This window comes from Panthera uncia, chromosome X, assembly GCF_023721935.1.
Source record: "Panthera uncia isolate 11264 chromosome X, Puncia_PCG_1.0, whole genome shotgun sequence".
NCBI classification, from domain to species: Eukaryota; Metazoa; Chordata; class Mammalia; order Carnivora; family Felidae; genus Panthera; species Panthera uncia.
The window spans coordinates 122,127,891-122,146,488 of NC_064817.1; the positions used below are offsets into that span (position 1 = coordinate 122,127,891).

The 18,598-nt window shown below is 37.2% G+C and overlaps 1 protein-coding gene across 2 annotated transcripts in view; it reads right to left on the minus strand.

The window, feature by feature from the left end:
- The window catches only part of CLIC2 (chloride intracellular channel 2), a 29,100-nt gene extending 10,789 nt beyond the window's left edge, over positions 1-18,311 (minus strand). Inside the window, exons 1-3 of one of the 2 annotated variants that reach the window (XM_049644547.1) lie at positions 18,018-18,305; positions 5,757-5,866; positions 5,506-5,631 (exon numbers count right to left, since the gene is read on the minus strand). In XM_049644547.1, the coding sequence (XP_049500504.1) occupies positions 5,506-5,631; positions 5,757-5,866; positions 18,018-18,050 (269 nt within the window). In that variant the 5' untranslated portion in view covers positions 18,051-18,305. Of the gene's footprint in view, positions 1-5,505; positions 5,632-5,756; positions 5,867-18,017 lie in introns of both variants that reach the window. The other variant, XM_049644548.1, reaches the window with a different exon arrangement.
- Positions 18,312-18,598: the final 287 nt, after the last annotated feature.

Sequence of the window (18,598 nt, forward strand, 5' to 3'; positions counted from 1 at the left end):
GCCTTGAGCCTGCTTCGGATTCTCTGTCTCCCTCTATCACTGCCCCTCCCCTCCTTGCATTCTGTCTGTCTATCTCTCTCAAAAATAAACATTTAAAAAAATCTAGCTTGCATCTTTTGTTCGTTGTCCTTTTCCTTCTTCTTGTGTGGGAATTAGATCTGTTGCCTGGAATTCCAGCGGACATATTGTCCCCACAAATTAACTTTGAGACTGGAAGCCTCACCTGAAGGATAGCACAGAAGAGAGATTAGAAAGAGCTTGGGTCCCCAGTGAAGTCATGGAACCATCATTCCATCCCTACAATGATTCATTCTTGGCTCATTATGTGAGAAAAATAAAACCCGTATTTATTTAAGCCACTTTTTTCATCTCTAGTTATCAGAATTGAATGCAAACCCTAACTGATACATAAGCCAACAGAAAATCAGAAGGATTTGACAAGATGATTCACAGAACAAAACCAAATGATCAATCAACATATGTAAAGATGCTCAAATTCACCTATTATTCAGGGAAATGCAATTTAAAGTATCAGTGTGATATCACTATACCCATCATATTGGCACAGATTTAAAGAGTGATAACACCTAAATCTTCATCACCTCTTTTACCCATCCCCCACCCACCTCCCTTTTGGTAACCATCACCTTGTTCTCTATAGTTAGGAGTTTGTTTCTTGGTTTGCCTCTCTCTCTCTCTCTCTGTCTTTCTCTTTTTCTCCTCTGCTCATTTGTTTTGTTTCTTAAATTCCACCTATGAGTGAAATCATATGGTGTTTGTCTTTCTATGACTGACTTATTTTGCTTAGCATAATACTCTCTAGCTCCATACACATCGTTGCAAATAGCAAGATTTCATTCTTTTTTATGGCTGAGTAATATTCCATCTGGTCCAGTGTATCATTCAAAGCCATTGTTTCCTTGTTGATCTTCTGCTTAGGTGATCTGTCCATTGATATAAGTGGGGTGTTAAAGTCCTGTATTATTGTATTATCATCAGTGAGTTTCTTTAGGTTTGTTATTAATTGATTTATATATTTGGCTGTTCCAAGTTGGAGGCATAAAATTTACAGTTGTTAGATCTTGTTGTATAGACCCCTTTATTATGATATAGTGCCTTTCTTCATCTCTTATAACAGTTTTTGGTTTAAATCTAGTTTGTCTGATGTAAGTATGGCTCTCCAGCTTTCTTTTGATGTCTATTAATATGATACATTATTCTTCAATTTATCTTCAATTGTTTTTTCAATCTGGAAGTGAGTTTGGGGCTAAAATGAGTCGCTTGTAAGCAGCATATCAATGGGTCTTTTTTTTTTTATCCATTCTGACCCTATGTCTTTTGATTAGAGCACTTAGTCCATTTACACTTACAGTAATTATTGATAGATATGAATTTAGTGTCATTGTATTACCTGAAAGTCGCTACTCATGTAGATTGTCTCTGTTCTTTTCTAGTCTTTGTTGCTTTTGGTCTCTCTTTCCTGCTTGAAGTGTTCCTTTTAATAATTCTTGCAGAACTTGTTTAGTGTTCATGAACTCCTTTAGTTTTTGCTTGTCTTGGAAACTCTGTACCTCTCCTTCTATTCTGAATGGCAGACTTGCTGGATAAGGTATTCTTGTCTGCATATTTTTCCTGTTTAGTACATTGAATATATCTTGCCACTCCCTTCTGGCCTGCCAGAAGTCCTGTGGACACATCTGCTTCTAACCTTATATGTCTACTTTTGTAGGTTAATGACATTTTGTCTCTAGCTGCTTTCAGAATTATCTCTTTTTTTTTTTTTTGTATTTTAAAGGTTTCACTATGATATGTCTTGGTGTTGACCTGTTTTTGTTGATTTTGAGGGGAGTTCTCTGTGCTTCTTGGACTTGAATGCCTGTTTCCCTCCCCCCAGATTAGGGGTTCTCAGATATAAAACCTTGTGTCCCCTTTCCCCCTTCTTCTTCTTCTGGAACTCCTATGATATGGATAGTATTGCACTGTATACAATCGCTGAGTTCCCTAAGTCTATATTTGTGATCCAATAGTTTTCTTTCTCTCTCCTTTTCAGCCTCATCATTTTCCATAATTTTATATTCTGTATAACCTATTCATTCATTTACTTCTTCCATCCTTGTTGTGATTACATCCGCTCAGTTTTACATCTCATAGCATTTTTTTTTTTATTTTGGCCTAATTTTTAGGTCTTTTTTTCTCTGCATCAAGGGTTTCTCTGGTATATTCTATGATTTTTTTCAAGCCCATCTACTATTCTTATGACTGTTTTTCTAAATTCTTGTTCAGATATATTATTTATATCTATTTTGAGTAAATCCTTGACTATGGTTGCTTCTTGATCTTTTTTGGGGGGAGAATTAATCTATCTTGTAATTTTATCTAGGTTTCTGTCTTTTGTGTGTATGAAAGCTTGTTATGTTTCATGTTCTTGAGAGTAATGCTATAGTAAGAAGGGTTTATACAATGTCCAGGGCCTGGCACTTCAGGAAGTGTTTCTGGTATATGCTATGTGGCCTCTGCTGCTGTAAATTGTCAGTCCTCTGCAGAGTTCCTCCTTGCTTTAAATGGGGAGTGTTTGGACCTTTAACTAGGTGTGCTTTGATTTGTTTGTTAAAAGAAACCTGCAACGTTCTCTCCCTCAAATTATGCAGATTGTTCTCTTAATCCTCAGATTGATTTCTTAGGTGTGCAAAATGATTTGCCATTGATCTAGCTATGTTCAAGGGACAAGACAAGCCCAGGGTCCCTTTACTACTCTGCCATCTTAAATCCTCTTTCTTGGCTGAGTAATAATCCATACACCATATATATACCACATCTTCTTTTTTATTTTAGAGAGAGAGGGAGAGAGAGCGAGCAGGGGAGAGGGGCAGAGGGAGACAGAGAGAGAGAGAGAGATAGAGAGAGAGAATCTTAAGCAGGCTCCATGCTCAACATGGAGCCCAACATGGGTCTCCATCCCATAACCATGGGATCATGGTCTGAGCCGAAATCAGGAGTTGGATGCTCAACTGACTGAGCCACCCAGGTGCCTCACACATCTTCTTAATCCATTCATAAATCCATGGAAACTTGGGCTATTTCCATAATGTTGGTATTATAGGTAATGCTGCTATAAACATTGGGGTGCATGTATCCCTTTGAATTAGTATTTTTGTATTCTTTTTAAAAATGTTTATTTATTTCTTTTGAGACAGAGAAAAACCGTGTGTGAGCTGGAGAAGGGCACACACACACACACACACAGGAAGAGAGAGAGAGAGAGAGAGAGAGAGAGAGAGAGAATATCAAGCAGGATCTGTGTCATCAGCACAGAGCCCAACTAGGGGCTTGATTTCATGAACTGTGAGATCATGACCTGAGCCAAAATCAAGAGCTGAATGCTTAACCGACTGAGCTGCCCAGGCACACCAGTATTTTTGTATTCTTTGCATAAATACCCAGTAGTACAGTTACTGGGTCATAGGGTAGTTCTATTTTTAGTTTTTTGAGGAACCTCCATACTGTTTTCCACAAACTGCACTAGTTTACATTCCCACGAACAGTACAAGAGTTCCTTTTTCTGCATATCCTCAACAACACTTGTTGTTTCTTGTGTTGTTGATTTTAGGCACTCTGACAGGTGTGAGGTGATATCTCATTGTAGTCTTGATTTGCATTTCCCTGATGATGAGTGATGTTGAGCATCTTTTCATGTGTCTGTTGGCCATGTGGATGTCTTCTTTGGAAAAATATTAATTCACATATTCTGCCCATTAAAAAAGTTTATTTATTTATTTTGAGAGAGACAGAGACAGTGCAAGTGGGGGAAGGACAGAGAAAGAGGGAAAGAGAGAGAATCCCAAACAGGCTCTGCACTGCCAGTACAGAGCCTAATGCGAGGCTTGAACCCCTGAAGCTCCAAGATCATGACCTGAGGCAAAACTAAGAGATGCCTAACCGACTGAGCCATCCAGGTGCTCTTCTGCCCTTTTTAAACTGGATTATTTTGTTTTTGGGTGTTCAGTTTTATAAGTTCTTTATATATTTAGGATACTAATCCTTTATCAGATATGTCATTTGCAAATATCTTCCCCCATCCCACAGGTTGCCTTTTAGTTTTGTTGATTGCTTCCTTCACTGTGCAGAAGTTTTATATTTTGATTAACTCCCAACAGCTTATTTTTGCTTTGTTTTTCTTGTCTCAGGAGACATATCTAGTAAGAAGTTGCTATGGCCAATATCAGAGAAGTTGCTGCCTGTGTTCTCCTCTAGGATTTTGATAGTTTCCTGTCTCACATTTAGGTCTTCAACGCATTTTTTAAAAAAAATTTTTATTGTGGAAAAAATATATAAAATCTGCCATTTTAAGCATTTTTTATGTTTACAATTCAGTGACATTAATTACATTCACTGTGTTGTGCAACCATCACTACTGTCTATTTCTTTTTTATTTCAAGTTTTTATTTAAATTCTAGTTAGTTAACATATATGGTAAAATTGATTTCAGGTGTAGAAATTTAGTGATTCATCACTTACCTATAATACCCAGTGCTCATCACAAGTGCCTTCCTTAATCCACTTTGAATTTACTTTTGTGTACAGTGTAAGAAAAGGGTCCAATTTCATTCTTTTGCTTGTTGCTGTCCAGTTTTCCTAACACCATTTGTTGAAGACACTATCTTTTTCCCATTGGATATTCTTTTCTGTTTTGTCAAAGATTAATTGACCAAACGGTTGTGGGTTCATTTCTGGGTTTTCTATTCTGTTTTATTGATCTATGTGTCTATTTTTGTGCCACTACCATACTGTCTTGATCACTACAGCTTTGTAATATAACTTGAAGTCTGGAATTGTGATGCCTCCAGAAACAGACCCATAAATACATAGCATAAACCACTGGTTGCCAGAGGTTAAAGGGGTGGAGGATGTGTGAAAATGGGTGAAGAGAAATGGAAGATATAGACTTCCAGTTATGGAATGAATAATCATGCGAATAAAAGGCACAGATAGCATAAGGAATATAAAAGTACGTTGAAATGTTAAATCTAATATCTTTGTGTATTTAAAGTTGAAGGGGGGAAGTTTATGCTTAGTAGACATAATATTTCTCAACCTGCAGAGCTTAGAGATCAGACCGAATCAAAAGCTGTTTCAAAACTGACGATCTTGTGAGGGCTCTACAATAAAACAAGTCGAATTTCTATCAGTATAAGTTCCCCCAAACTTCATTATGGCTGAAATTCCCTGCCTTCCCAAGGTTTCTAAATCTATCTTTTGCCCTTTCCTTATAGACTGATTACAACTTAGAAAGTTTTAATACCTTTACATATATTAAATAAGTAATTCTGTAGTAAAGTTGTGTAGTCATATATAGAGTAATCAAGGGGATATTTGAAAACTTTGCTAGAAAAATAGCAAAAGAGAGGCCAACAGTGAAAAAAAGATGTCTAGAAGAATTCTCAATCTGCAATAAATAGGGCAATACAATAGATTTTCTCAACAACAATACCCTGTAGAATGCTGTACCTTGGAGGAGCCAGTGTCTGCTCTAGAAACTCCTCAATTTTAATGAAGTCTGTTTTCAACTCCTTGTTATACACCAGGAAGGGAGGATTGGTGCCTGGGGCTAAGTCTTTCAGCTCTTCAGGCTTTCTATAATTATTGAAAATAAGTAGAGTTAAGCCTTTAGATATAGTACACATTATACAAACACAAACATTATATTGGTGTCTACCAATTTCACTCTCCAGAATGAAACATGTCCTGATTTCTCTTACCTGGTCATGTCAACAGTAGTTACATTGAATTTAACTCCTTTAAGCCAGAGGATCATAAAAAGGCGTTGGCAAAAGGGACAGTTTCCAATACTCTCCCCATCACTTCCAGCCTGTTAAGATAAAGGAAGGCCTCATTCATTCATTTGCTCAGTATGTATTGAGTGCCTACTGGGAAATGAACCGGTTGCTAGAGATAACCTTAATCTCATGGATTCTATTATCTGCGGGAAGATGGAGATAATGAATCAAATAAGTTTATTGTATTTAAAATGACAAGTCTGATTAGTACATAATAATAATAGTTTATTTTATATATTACCAGAATATATATAATATAACCATTTCCTGTTGATGGGCATTTCAGATATTCCAAAATTTTTGCTATCCTAAATATTTCAGCAGCAAATATTTTGGGGCATATAATTTGTTCCACTGCTGAGATTATATCTTTAGAATTAATATTTAAAATGAGAATGTTGAAAAAAGACTAAGTGCATTTTCCGTTTTAATAGATCCTGCCAAATTTCCTTCCTAAGAGGCATTTTCCATATGTTTATTGCCCATTTGATTGCCTTATTTTGTGAAGTGTTTGTTCACGACAATCTTACATTTTTTTCTATTAAAGTGATGACATTTTCCTTATAGATTTGAAAAATTTATTTACATACTGAAGATATTAACACTTTTTGATACACATTACATGTATTTTAAAACATGGCCTGTGTGAAATTTAGATTTTACATAAAATCTATTACTTTTTTCCTCTATGCAGTCTAGTTTTTCTGATCTGCTTACATGACTATTATATACATAAAGATTACAAAGAATATCCCACCTTTCTTATTTTGTTTTATTATAAAGATGTTCTCTTATGTTTTCTTTTAGTACCTTCATGGTTTCATTTTTGGCATTTGTTTCATCGATTTGGAATTTATTTTGGCAGAGTTATATTGGGACTTTAGCCTATGTATTCAATTTGTTTTTTTACAAATAGATAATAGTTAAAAAAATTTTTTTTAACATTTATTTATTATTGACAGACACAGAGCATGAGCAGGGGAGGGGTAGAGAGAGGGGAAGACACAGAATCTGAAGCAGGCTCCAGGCTCCGAGCTGTCAGCACAGAGCCCGACGTGGGGCTCAAATTCACAAACTGAGATCATGACCTGAGCCAAAGACGGTCGCTTAACCAACTGAGTCACCCAGGCGCCCCAGTTAATAGTTGTTTTAACACCATCCATTTAAAGATCCATCTTTTGCCCAGCATTACCCTGATGCCAAAACCACACAAAGACACTATAGAAACAGAAAACTACAGGTCAATATCCCTGATAAACATAGATGCAAAAATCCTCAACAAAATATTAGCAAATAGCATTTAACAATACATTAAAATTATACTTCACCAAGATCAGGTTGAATTTATTCCAAAGATGCAAGGATGGTTTAAAATTCAAAAATCAATCAATGTGATACAGGATATTAACCAAAAAAAAAAAAGGATTAAAACCATATGACTATCTCAATAGATGCAGAAAAACCATTTGACAAAATACAACATCCATCCATGATAAAAACTCTCAATAAAATTGATTTGGAGGGAACATATCTCAACATAATAATGAAATATATGAACACTCCACAGCTAACATCATATTCACTGGTGAAAAATTGAAAGCTTTTCCTCTAAGATCAGGAATAAGACAAGGATGTCCAGTCTCACCACTTTTATTCAACATAGTACTGGAAGTCCTAGCTGCAGTAATCAGACAACAAAAAGAAATAAAAGGCATCCAAATTGATAAAGAAGAAGTAAAAATGTCACTATTTGCAGATGACATAATACTCTATGTAGAAAACTCTAAAGACTACACACACACACACACACACACACATACACACACACAATTAGAACTAATAAATGAATTCAGTAAAGACCCAGGATACAAAATTAATATACAGAAATCTGTTGCATTTCTAAACACCAATAATGTAGTAGCAGAAAGAGAAATTAAGAAAACAATCCCATTTACAATTACATTAACAAGAATAAAATACCTAGGAATAAATTTTACCAAGGAGGTGAATGACCTATACTCTGAAATCTATAAGACACTGATGAAAGAAATTAAAGACACAAATAGAAAGATATATTGTGCTCATAGATTGGTAGAATTAATATAGTTAAATTTTGTTAAAATGTCCATAGTACACAAAGCCATCTACAGATTCAATGCAATCTCTATCAAATGCTGATGGCATTTTTTGCAGAACTGGAACAAATAGTTGTAAAAATTCGTATAGAATCACAAAAGACCCTGAATAGCCAAAGTAATCTTGAGAAAGAACAAAGCCACAGGTATCATGCTCACTGATTTCAAACTATACTACAAAGCTATAATAATCAAAACAGTATGATACTGGCACAAGAATAGACACATAGATCAATGGAACAAGATAGGCCAGAAATAAATCCATGATTATATGGTTAATTAACCTATGACAAAGGAGGCAATAATAATCAATGGGGATAAGACAGTCTTTTCAATAAATGGTACTGGGAAAACTCGACAGCTACATGTATAAGAATGAAATTGGACCACTGGCTTTTTTTTTTTACACCACACACAAAAATGAATTCAAAATGGATTAAAGTCCCAAATGTAGGATCTGAAACCATAAAATTCCTAAAGGAAAACATAGGCAGCAATCTCTTGGACATCAGCTTTAGCAACATATTTATGGCTATGTCTCCTGAGGCAAGGTAAACAAGCAAAAATAAGCTATTGGGACTACACCAAAATGAAAAGCTTTTGCACAGCAAAAGAAACTTTTAACAAAACAAAAAGGCAACCTCCTGAATGAGAGAATATATTTTCAAATAATACATCTGATTGGGGGCGGTAATATCCCAAATATGTTAAGAACTGCTGGGGCGCCTGGGTGGCCCCTTCAGTTAAGCATCTGACTTCAGCTCAGGTCTTGATCTCATGGTTCATGAATTTGAGTCCCCACGTTGGGCTCTGTGTTGACAGCTCCGATCCTGGAGCTTACTTTGGATTCTGCCTCCATCTCTCTCTGTCCCTCCCCCACTTGCACTCTCTCTCTCTCTCTCAAAAATAAATAAACACTAAAAAAAAAAGAACTTATACACCAAAAAGTAAAAAATAATCTAATTAAAAATGAAGACCTGAATAAACATTTCTCCAAAGAAGACATACAGATAGCCAACAAAGAAATGAAAAGATGCCCAATGTCACCAATCATTAGGGAAATGTAAATCAAACCCACAATGAGATATCACCTCATAGAAATCAGAATGGCTAGTGTCAAAAAGATAAGAAATAGCAAGTGTTGGAGAAAAGGGAACACTTGTGTACCTTTGGTGGGAATGTAAATTGGTCCAAGCACTGTGGAAAACAGCGTGGAGCTTCCTCAAAAAATTAGAAATAGAAATACCATATGATCCAGTAATTCCAGTATTGGGTACTTACCAACAGAAAAAGAAAACATTAATTTGAAAATATATATGCACCCTGTGTTTATTGCAGCACTATTTATAATAGCTAAAATACGGAAGCAACCCAAGTGTTTAGTAATAGATGAAAGGACTATTACTTGGGCATAAAAAAGAATGAGATCTTGCCATTTGCGATAACATATATGGACCCAGAGGGCATTATGCTAAGTGTAATAAGTCAGGCAGAGTAAGACAAGAACCATATGATTTCACTTATATGTAGAATCTAAAACACAAAACAAGCAAGCAAGCAAACAACCCCCCCAAACAAGCCCGATCTCTAGATATAAAGAACAAACTGCTGGTTGCCAAAGGGGAGGTGAGTGGAAGTGGGCAAAGTAGACAAAGGAAATTAAGAGGTATAAACTTCCAGTTATAAAATAAATAAGCCATGGAGATGTAAAGCCCACCATAGGAAATATAGTCAATCATATTGTAATAATGTTGTTTGGTGACAGATGTTGACTACACCTACCACGATGAACACTGAGTAATGTATAGAATTGTCGAATCAACATGTTATTTACCTGAAACTAATATAACATTTTATGTCAACTATACTTCAATAGTAAGAAAAATAATGGTGAAAAAAATGAAAAGCCATCTTTTGTTCACTGAAAACAACACATTTTTCTGCTTTGAAATTTTATGTAAACTTGAGTTTATCTGTGGCCCCTCCATTCTTCACTTATCCATTCAGTCTCCCAGTAAATATTTAACATAGTCCATATATATATATATATATATATAACAGTCCATATCTATATATCTATATATCTATATATTTATATATCTATATATCTATAGCCCTGGGGTGCCTGGGTGGCTCAGTCGGTTGAGCATCCGACTTCAGCTCAGGTCATGATCTCACGGTTTGTGGGTTTGAGCCTCACGTCGGGCTCTGTGCTGACAGCTAGGAGCCTAGAACCTGCTTCGGATTCTGTGTCTCCTTCTCTCTCTGCCCCTCCCTCACTTGTGCTCTGTCTCTCAAAAGTAAATAAATGTAAAAAAATAAAAATAATAAAAATAACCCCCAAATTAACTCTTAGTTTTTAATTTTTTTTTTACGTTTATTCGTTTTTGAGAGACAGAGACAGAGCGTGAGCGTTGGAGGGGAGAGACAGGGAGACACAGAATCCTAAGCAGGTTCCAGGCTCTCAGCTGTCAGCACAGAGCTTGATGTCGGAACCAAACTCACGAACCCTTGATTATGACCTGAGCCGAATTCACACACTTAACCGACTAAGCTACCCAGGTACCCCAATTAACTCTTAGTTTTAAACTGATATAAATTATTTGAAGGAAGGATGTGCATGTTATGAGAGTGTGTAACAGAGAAATAATCTATATGGGGTCTGGCAGGGAAAGTCTTTCTGAGGAACTGGCATTTGAACTGAGTTCAAAGAATAATTAAGAGTTAAGTGCAAGAATAGGCATGTAGGAGCCATTCTAAACAGCAAATAGTATATCCAAAGGCCTTGCAATATGCTTGAGCATGGCATTATAAGGAACCAAAAGAGGGTCAATATAGCTGGGATTCAGAGAGTGAGGGAGAGGAAAGACAAATTCAATAAATTGAGCTACATGAAAACAAAATCTGTTTTTCAAAAGAACTGTTAAGAAAATGAAAAATGTTAATAAAATATATGAATAAAAAACTCTTACAACTCAATAACAAACTGTCCAACTTAAAAATGGGCAAGCGATTTAAACACTCTATGAAAGAGATACATATGGTAAATAAAGACATGAAAAGATGCTCAACATCACTCGTTAACAGGGAAATGAAAATGAAAACCACAACAAGATGCCACTGCACACACACGGGAATAGCTGAAATTTGAAAGGCATAGGAATGTGGAACAACTGGAATGGATACACTCTTGTTAGGAGTGTAAAATGGTGCAAGTGGTTTATAAAGAGCTTGTCAAAGTTAAAAATGTACGTACCATATGATCCATTAATTCTAATCATAGGTATTTACACAAAAGAAGTGAAAGCATATGTCCATAGAAAGACTTGTACATGAATGTTTATAGCAACTTTATTAATCACAGCTAAAAAAACTGGAAACAGCCCAAATATCTTTCAGTAGGTAGACAGATAAATATGCTACATCTATACAATGGAATAGTTCAGCAATAAAAAGGGATGAGATATTGAAGCACATGACAATATGGGGAAATCCCAAAACAATTATGCTGAGTGAAAGAAGCCAGACAATAAAAGAGTACATAGTGTATACAATTCAATCTATAGAAAATCCTAGGAAATACAAACCAATCTATCTAGACAGAAGGCAGATAGGTGATTTCTTGGCAGTGTGGTAGTGGGATACAGTGGGGAAGATTGACTGAAATGAGACACAAAGGAATTTTCTGAAGTGATAGAAATATTCTATATTTTGATTGGAGTAGTAGTTGCATGTGTGTATACATTTGTCAAAACTCATTGGATCGTGTACTTAAAGTGGGTGCATCTTATTTTATGTAAATTATAACTCAAAGTGTGTTAAAATAGAAAATTTCAAAAAGTAGGAAAAAATACCCTCAAATAAATGACATTATGCAATCATTGCAGAAGTGGCAGTGACAAAAGTTAGAATATGGCTATGGAAAGGGAAGAACAAGATCGCTGGAGGAGAAGTCAAGGATCAGAGAGGCCAGAGTATTGGAAGGGTCATCTGCGTAGATATTCAAATCACCAAGAATTATGATAGGAATAGTGTTGCAGAGAATGACAGTGGTCCAGAAGCTAAAAATCCTCAAGAAATAAGGGAGGGTGACCTGGTGTTTGGAAGACTACTATCACAAGAAGGGGTGGTTTAGTCTGATTTTATGACTGGTATTTCTCTGGATGGGGGAGGCAGAATGGTCTGGAAACAGGAATGAGAAGCAATGATACCTAAAAGATACCTACCTGATTTCCAGGCTCAGTGGCAAGACGAATGAGGAAGAAAAGGTAGCCACTTTTGGGGGCGCCTAGGTGGCTCAGTTGGTTAAGCGTACGACTTCGGCTCAGGTCATGATCTCATGGCTCATGGGTTCAAGCCCCACATTGAGCTCTGTGCTGGCAGCTCAGAGCCTGGAGCCTGCTTCGGATTCTGTGTCTCCCTCTCTCTGCTCCCCGCCCTGCTCACACTCTGTCTGTCTCTTTCTGTCTCAAAAATAAAGAAACATTCTGGGGTGCCTGGGTGGCTCAGTCGGTTTGGTGTTTGACTCTGGCTCAGGTCATGATCTCACGGTTCACGGGTTCAAGCCCCACGTTGGGCTCTGCACCGACAGCTCAGAGCCTGGAGCCTGGTTTGGATTCTGTGTCTCCCTCTCTCTCTGCCCCTTGCCCGCTCACACTCTGTCTCTCTCTCAGAAATAAATAAACATTAAAATAAAAAAATAAGGAAACATTTAAAAAAAAAAAAACAAACTAGCCACTTCTTGAGAGAGCTATAGCTGATGCAGTGTCATCATGGGAAATCCAGGTTTTAGATACCTCAATCTCAACATGTCCCAACCTGAATTCCTCCCTTTGTCTTTACTCCACTCCCTGACCTGCTCTTTCTTTAGGGCTCCCAATCCTGTAAATGACATTGCCATCTGCTATGGGCTGAATTGTATCCATTCCCGAATCATATTTTGAAACTCTAACCCTAGGGGCGCCTGGGTGGCGCAGTCGGTTAAGCGTCCGACTTCAGCCAGGTCACGATCTCGCGGTCCGTGAGTTCGAGCCCCGCGTCAGGCTCTGGGCTGATGGCTCGGAGCCTGGAGCCTGTTTCCGATTCTGTGTCTCCCTCTCTCTCTGCCCCTCCCCCGTTCATGCTCTGTCTCTCTCTGTCCCAAAAATGAATAAAAACTGTTGAAAAAAAAATTAAAAAAAAAAAAAAAAAGAAACTCTAACCCTAGTATTTGGTAGAAAGGCTTTTGGGAGGTAATTAGGATTATATGAGGTCATGAGGATGGGGTCCTCATGGGATTAAGGCCCTTATAAGAAGAGACCAGAAAGCTTTCTCTCTCTCCTGTCTTCCTATTTTTCTCTGCCCACCATGCAAGGACACTGAGAAAGCAATCATCTATAAGCCAGGGAGAGTTCTCACCAGAACATGACCATGCTGGCACTTTGATCTTGAGTATCCAGCCTGTATAAGTGTGAGAAGATAAACATCTGTTGTTTAAGCCACCCAATGTATGATATTTTATTATGGCAGCCATAGCAGATAAGACATTATCTACTCAGTTGCCCAAATTAGAAAATTGAAAATCATCCTTCTACTTCACTTCCAAATTGAATTCAACACCAATTCTTGTTAGTTTCACCTATAAATATCTCCAAATAAGTTTAGTTCTTTCATTTGCCATGGCTATTACATCATTCATTTATTCAATATTTATTTGATGCTTACTATCCGCTTTTGCCTCAGTCTGTAGAAGAAAATAAAGGGTCCCTCATTTTACAGCTGCTCTGATCTGTCATTTCTAACAATATTAAGGTCCCAGAAACCCTGGGCATAATCCTAATTTTTTGGCAAATTTTCCTTTCCTGAGAAATGGGTGCAACAGAGGAAATGATGCTTATTGTTATTCTTTTGTGATGTCTGGGAGTGAAGAGCTATGGGAAGAGGCAACCAATGTTGGCAGCTGTGTTTCTTTTGTAATGGAAGTCAAACTAAGGATCCAATCAGAACTGGGACTAGTGAGTACAAGCATGATTATGGGTGGGAGGCAGGAAGAAGAATGGAGTCTGATAATAGATACAGCAGGAAGGGTGGATCACCTTTGGCAAAAGGAAAGGCAAAACACTGAGATGTGGGGGAAATGCAGTCAAGTTTTACAGGAAAACTGAAGTTTTTTCCCCATGTTTATAATATGCAGATTTAAAGTACCATCACAGAAAATTTTAGGATGTAAATTCCTTAGCCTGAATGATGAGTTACCACCTCTTAAGTATATTTAGCTGGCAAGGACAGGATATGGTCATCCACAAAAACAACTTTTTCTTCTTGTGTTTATGATCTAAGTTTCTAAACATGAAAAAGAATAATAGCTACAATATCTGACATTTGTTGAATGTTTACTATGTCAACAACTACTGTCTTTTACAGATTTGTTTTATTTAATACCACGAAGATGATCCCATGATATAGGTTCTGTTATTACTCTTGTTTTACAGATGAGTAAATTGAGGCTCAGAGAAGCTAATTTGCTCAAGTACACTCAGCCAGACAAGAGCTGATGTGTATATACTCTTCTCATGTAGCAAGTCCAGGGCTGTCTACTCCAGAACCCAAATTCTTAAACACTGTTTTCTCCCATCTAATGGTTTTGTTGGATTTTAAAAATTAATCAGTTTTTATGATAGTCTTTATGATAGTTCTAAGAGTTTGAAAATGGTTCGATAATTCAGAGAAAAGTATAGTCTTTTTTATCTCTTTCACATAGATAAAACATTTTTTCTTCCTGTTAGGGTTAGGGTATGTGCCTGGCATCCTGCAGTTCAGAGACCTCTCCTGAGAATAAAACCTCAGACTTCTGCTGGGGTGAGAATAAACATGACAACCATCTATGAGCTGAGGCAAGGAAGGGATTTGGGGCTCTAAAAACTCTTTAAATAGATATTCAATAGATTTTTCTGTTTTTATCTCTACCTTCTCACCCATTTTCAGAAACACTACCAATTTTTAAATGTTTGGGGGTCATTTCCAGGATAACTCCACTGTTTCTCAGTTTTCTTTTTTTTTTTTTTTTCTCAGTTTTCTTATTGTGTGTTCAGGAGTCTGCTTTCTCAGATCAAGGGTTAGGATTAGAGTTAAGGTCAGGGTTTGTGCCTGGAATTTTGCAGTTCAAGAACTCACCAGAGAACCAAACCCCAGTCTTCTCTTGGGGTAGGTTTCGTGTTATGGTTAGGGTATGTGCCTTGTGTTTTGCGGTTCACAGACCTCTCCAGAGGGTTAGGACTTGTGGTTAGGGGTTAGGGTTAGGGTTAGTGTTGGGTCAGCATTAGTGTTAGGGTTAGGGTTAAAGTCAGGGTTTAGTGCTTAGGGTTTAGAATATGTGCATGTTATTTTGCAGTTCAGAGTCCTCTCCTGAGAATAAAACCACAGACTTCTGCTGGTAAGAGACTAAACATGACAACCATCTATGGAGCTGTGGCAAGGCAGGGATTTGAGACTCTAAATACTCTTTAAATAGATATTCAATTGATTTTTCTGTTTTTATCCTACCTTCCCACCCATTTTCAGAAATACTACCAATTCTTAATTGTTTGGAGTCATCTCCAGGATAACTAGGCTCCTTCTTGGTTTTTCCTATCATGTGTTCTGGAGTCCTCTTTCTAGGGTTAGGGTAGGGTTGCGGTATGTGCCTGGTATACTGCTGCTCAGAGACCTCTCCAGAGAGTTTTTAAGGGTTTTTAAGCCACAACCAGAGGTAGCTGGGGAAATGACAGATTCCTTTGATCTTTAGAAAGAAACCACATGAGCTCTAAATGAGATATTGTTGATAAAGAGTGCTTTTTAAACTTATTAATATTTTTCATGCCTCTAAATCATTATGCCCCATCTCCATATCTTTTATGAAACTTCTAGAGATCTGTGGAACACATCTTACAGCAAAGCAAAACAAAAACCCGGACCAGATGATACTCAAGTTTCTTTCAGAAAATCTATAATTTGTAGCAATGTAATTAAGTAAGCTTACATCTAAAGGATTCCATCTGATGAAATTATGGAAAATTTACTAAAAAGTTTGCCGAGTTGAAAACAATTGAATAAGATTACACATAGCTATTTTAAATAATTAGAATCCTAACCCTGCCATTCACTAGCTATGTGACCTTGGACAAAGTCACTTAGATACTCTTTGCTTTACTTTCTTTACCCATAAGGTAGGGTTAATAATAAACTACTTAACACAGTGCCTGCCATATAGTAAGTACTTAAAAATGATTAGTTATTTTAACTCGAAAGTTATTACTTAATTCAACCTTTGTTCATCCAATGTGTGATTCACTAACTTCTCCTGTCCAGATTACTAGCCAAATATGAGGAAGTCTATGAAGATGAACACATCAATGCTAACAACTAGTTAGAGGGGTTCGATTGGATTGAATGAATAGTTTAGACTAAGGGAACATTTTAGTTACCCTATGAAGAGACATTACCTCTGGTTTGAAACTGGTGGATGTGAAAAGCCAGTTAGGAAATTAAGGCTTATTTATATCATGTCTGAGCAGTCACATGTTTTGCTAAAATCCAGAGATAAGAGAAGTAGCTCTTTGTTACATAGTACAGCACTTATTTGGATTACTTTGCTATGCAGGAATTCAAGGGTCGGTCTCCTATAATTTTGAAAAAGCAGGTTGATTATGTCCTTTGTGCATATATGTGACAAGGTAAATATTTTTTAAATAATTGTTAAAGTATTACTTTGGCTAACATGTTTAAACTAACATTTGGTAAACTTACTTTATTTTATGTCTTTGTAAGCCATCAGTAGAGATACGGTTTTAGAGGCAAGTTACTTAAACTTTATTGCCTGGGGCACCTGGGTGGCTCAGTCGGTTAAGCATCTGACTTCGGCTCAGGTCATGATCTCACGGCTTCTGGGTTCGAGCCCCGCGTAGGGCTCTGTGCGGACAGCTCACAGCCTGCAGCCTGCTTCGGATTCTGTCTCTGTCTCTCTGCCCCTCCCCTACTTGCTCTCTGTCTCTCTGTCTCTCTCTCAAATATAAAACATAAAACAAAAAAATTTTAAAAACTTTATTGCTTTAGCTTACTTACCTAGAAATGAAGACAACTGGTGCTACTATTGCAAGTAGTACTACTAATGTAAGTTGTTAGGACTAAATGAGGAAATATATGTAAATATGTATAATATATGTAAAGTGCTTAGAAAAGGACCAGGCATGATATGAGAGTTTGTTATTATTATCATCTTGGATACTTCTAAAAGTCAATGAAAATATAGAGAAAAAATAGTTAATATAAGCAAAGTTTTTGGAAACTGTAATTGCTACAATAACGTCTACAAAATTATTTATTTTTCTTGATGAGTTAATTTCAAAACACGTGTTCCCTTCTCCTGCCTTAGGGGTTTTCCAAAGTACTTTTCTGAAAAGTTGAAGCATTAAAAAAAAAACCCAAAGCATCCCATAAAGAGGAAACAGCGTTCTAAAATGTCTTCTCCTCATGTAACAGGCACACAGACTCCTGGCTGTTTCCTCCCATTGCGTCCATGTGACTCCACTGTGATCTTCATCTATTGTGGGAGAGTTTTAGAAAACTCTATCTGGGCTATGTGTGGGATTGGGGCTCTCAGTCCAGTCTTGGTTCTCTCCTTCCCCCATTCAAGGTTCCAAAACCTATCTCATAAAACACAGATTGCAAGAGCTAGAAAGCCCTTAAGGATCACTTTGTCAGGCTTCCTCATTGTGCATATGTAGAAATAAAGGTCCAGAGGGAGTGAGAGGTTTGTCCAAAGTTATGTAGGGTGCCACCAAGAATATGATTTAGTTGTTCTGACTACCAACTAGTCTAGTGCTCTTTCTGCAACGTCTCCTTGTCTTTTTCAGATAACATATTTTCCTATTGTCATCTAAGAGCAACCAGGCATACATCTAGGACTCAGAGGAGGAATATAATTCAAAAAATATTTATGTCTAGCCCAAATATCGACCTCTTTTTAGAATGTGAGGCCCAGTGTCAAGAAATAATACATTCCATATGCCATTATTATAGCTAGAAAACTTACCTTCACGAAAAGCTCGATTTCAGGGTCTGCCATCTTTCTGTTTTACTGCCAGTTGTCAGCCCCCTGCTTCCTGCAGAGTCCAAAGTACTTGTGGACTCTTTTCTTCCAGTTTTGTCCAAAGGCTCAGATAAAGTTGGTGCTTTAAGAGGAGAGTCCAGTTTGTAGTAGACTGAGTCAGAGCTGGGGCCAGTCTCTCTTCTGAAGAGGTGGGGTGCAGAGAATTCTAGATGCTTGAGAGCAGCTCTTGAATTTATTTTCCTTCTTCCTCTTGACTTAACATTTGAAACAAGGAGGAGCTGAAGGGGTGTGTATAAACTGGCTGGCTACAAAAGTGGGGGTGTTTCCAGAAAGGCTTCAATGCCATGAGTCAGCATAGGAAAAACACATACACACAAATACACACATGCAGTGCTGGCTTCTATATATCAAGTGGACCAGATGTTCTCTAGAGCCTCCCTTTGAGTCCTGGGCTTCATGCCCAGAAAATGGACTCTTATTGCTGTTCCTGTAAACTGACAGCAGCAAAAAGCTTTTCCAGGAAAAGGGCCAGAAATGGCTTGGGTTGTATCATTGAAAAGGAT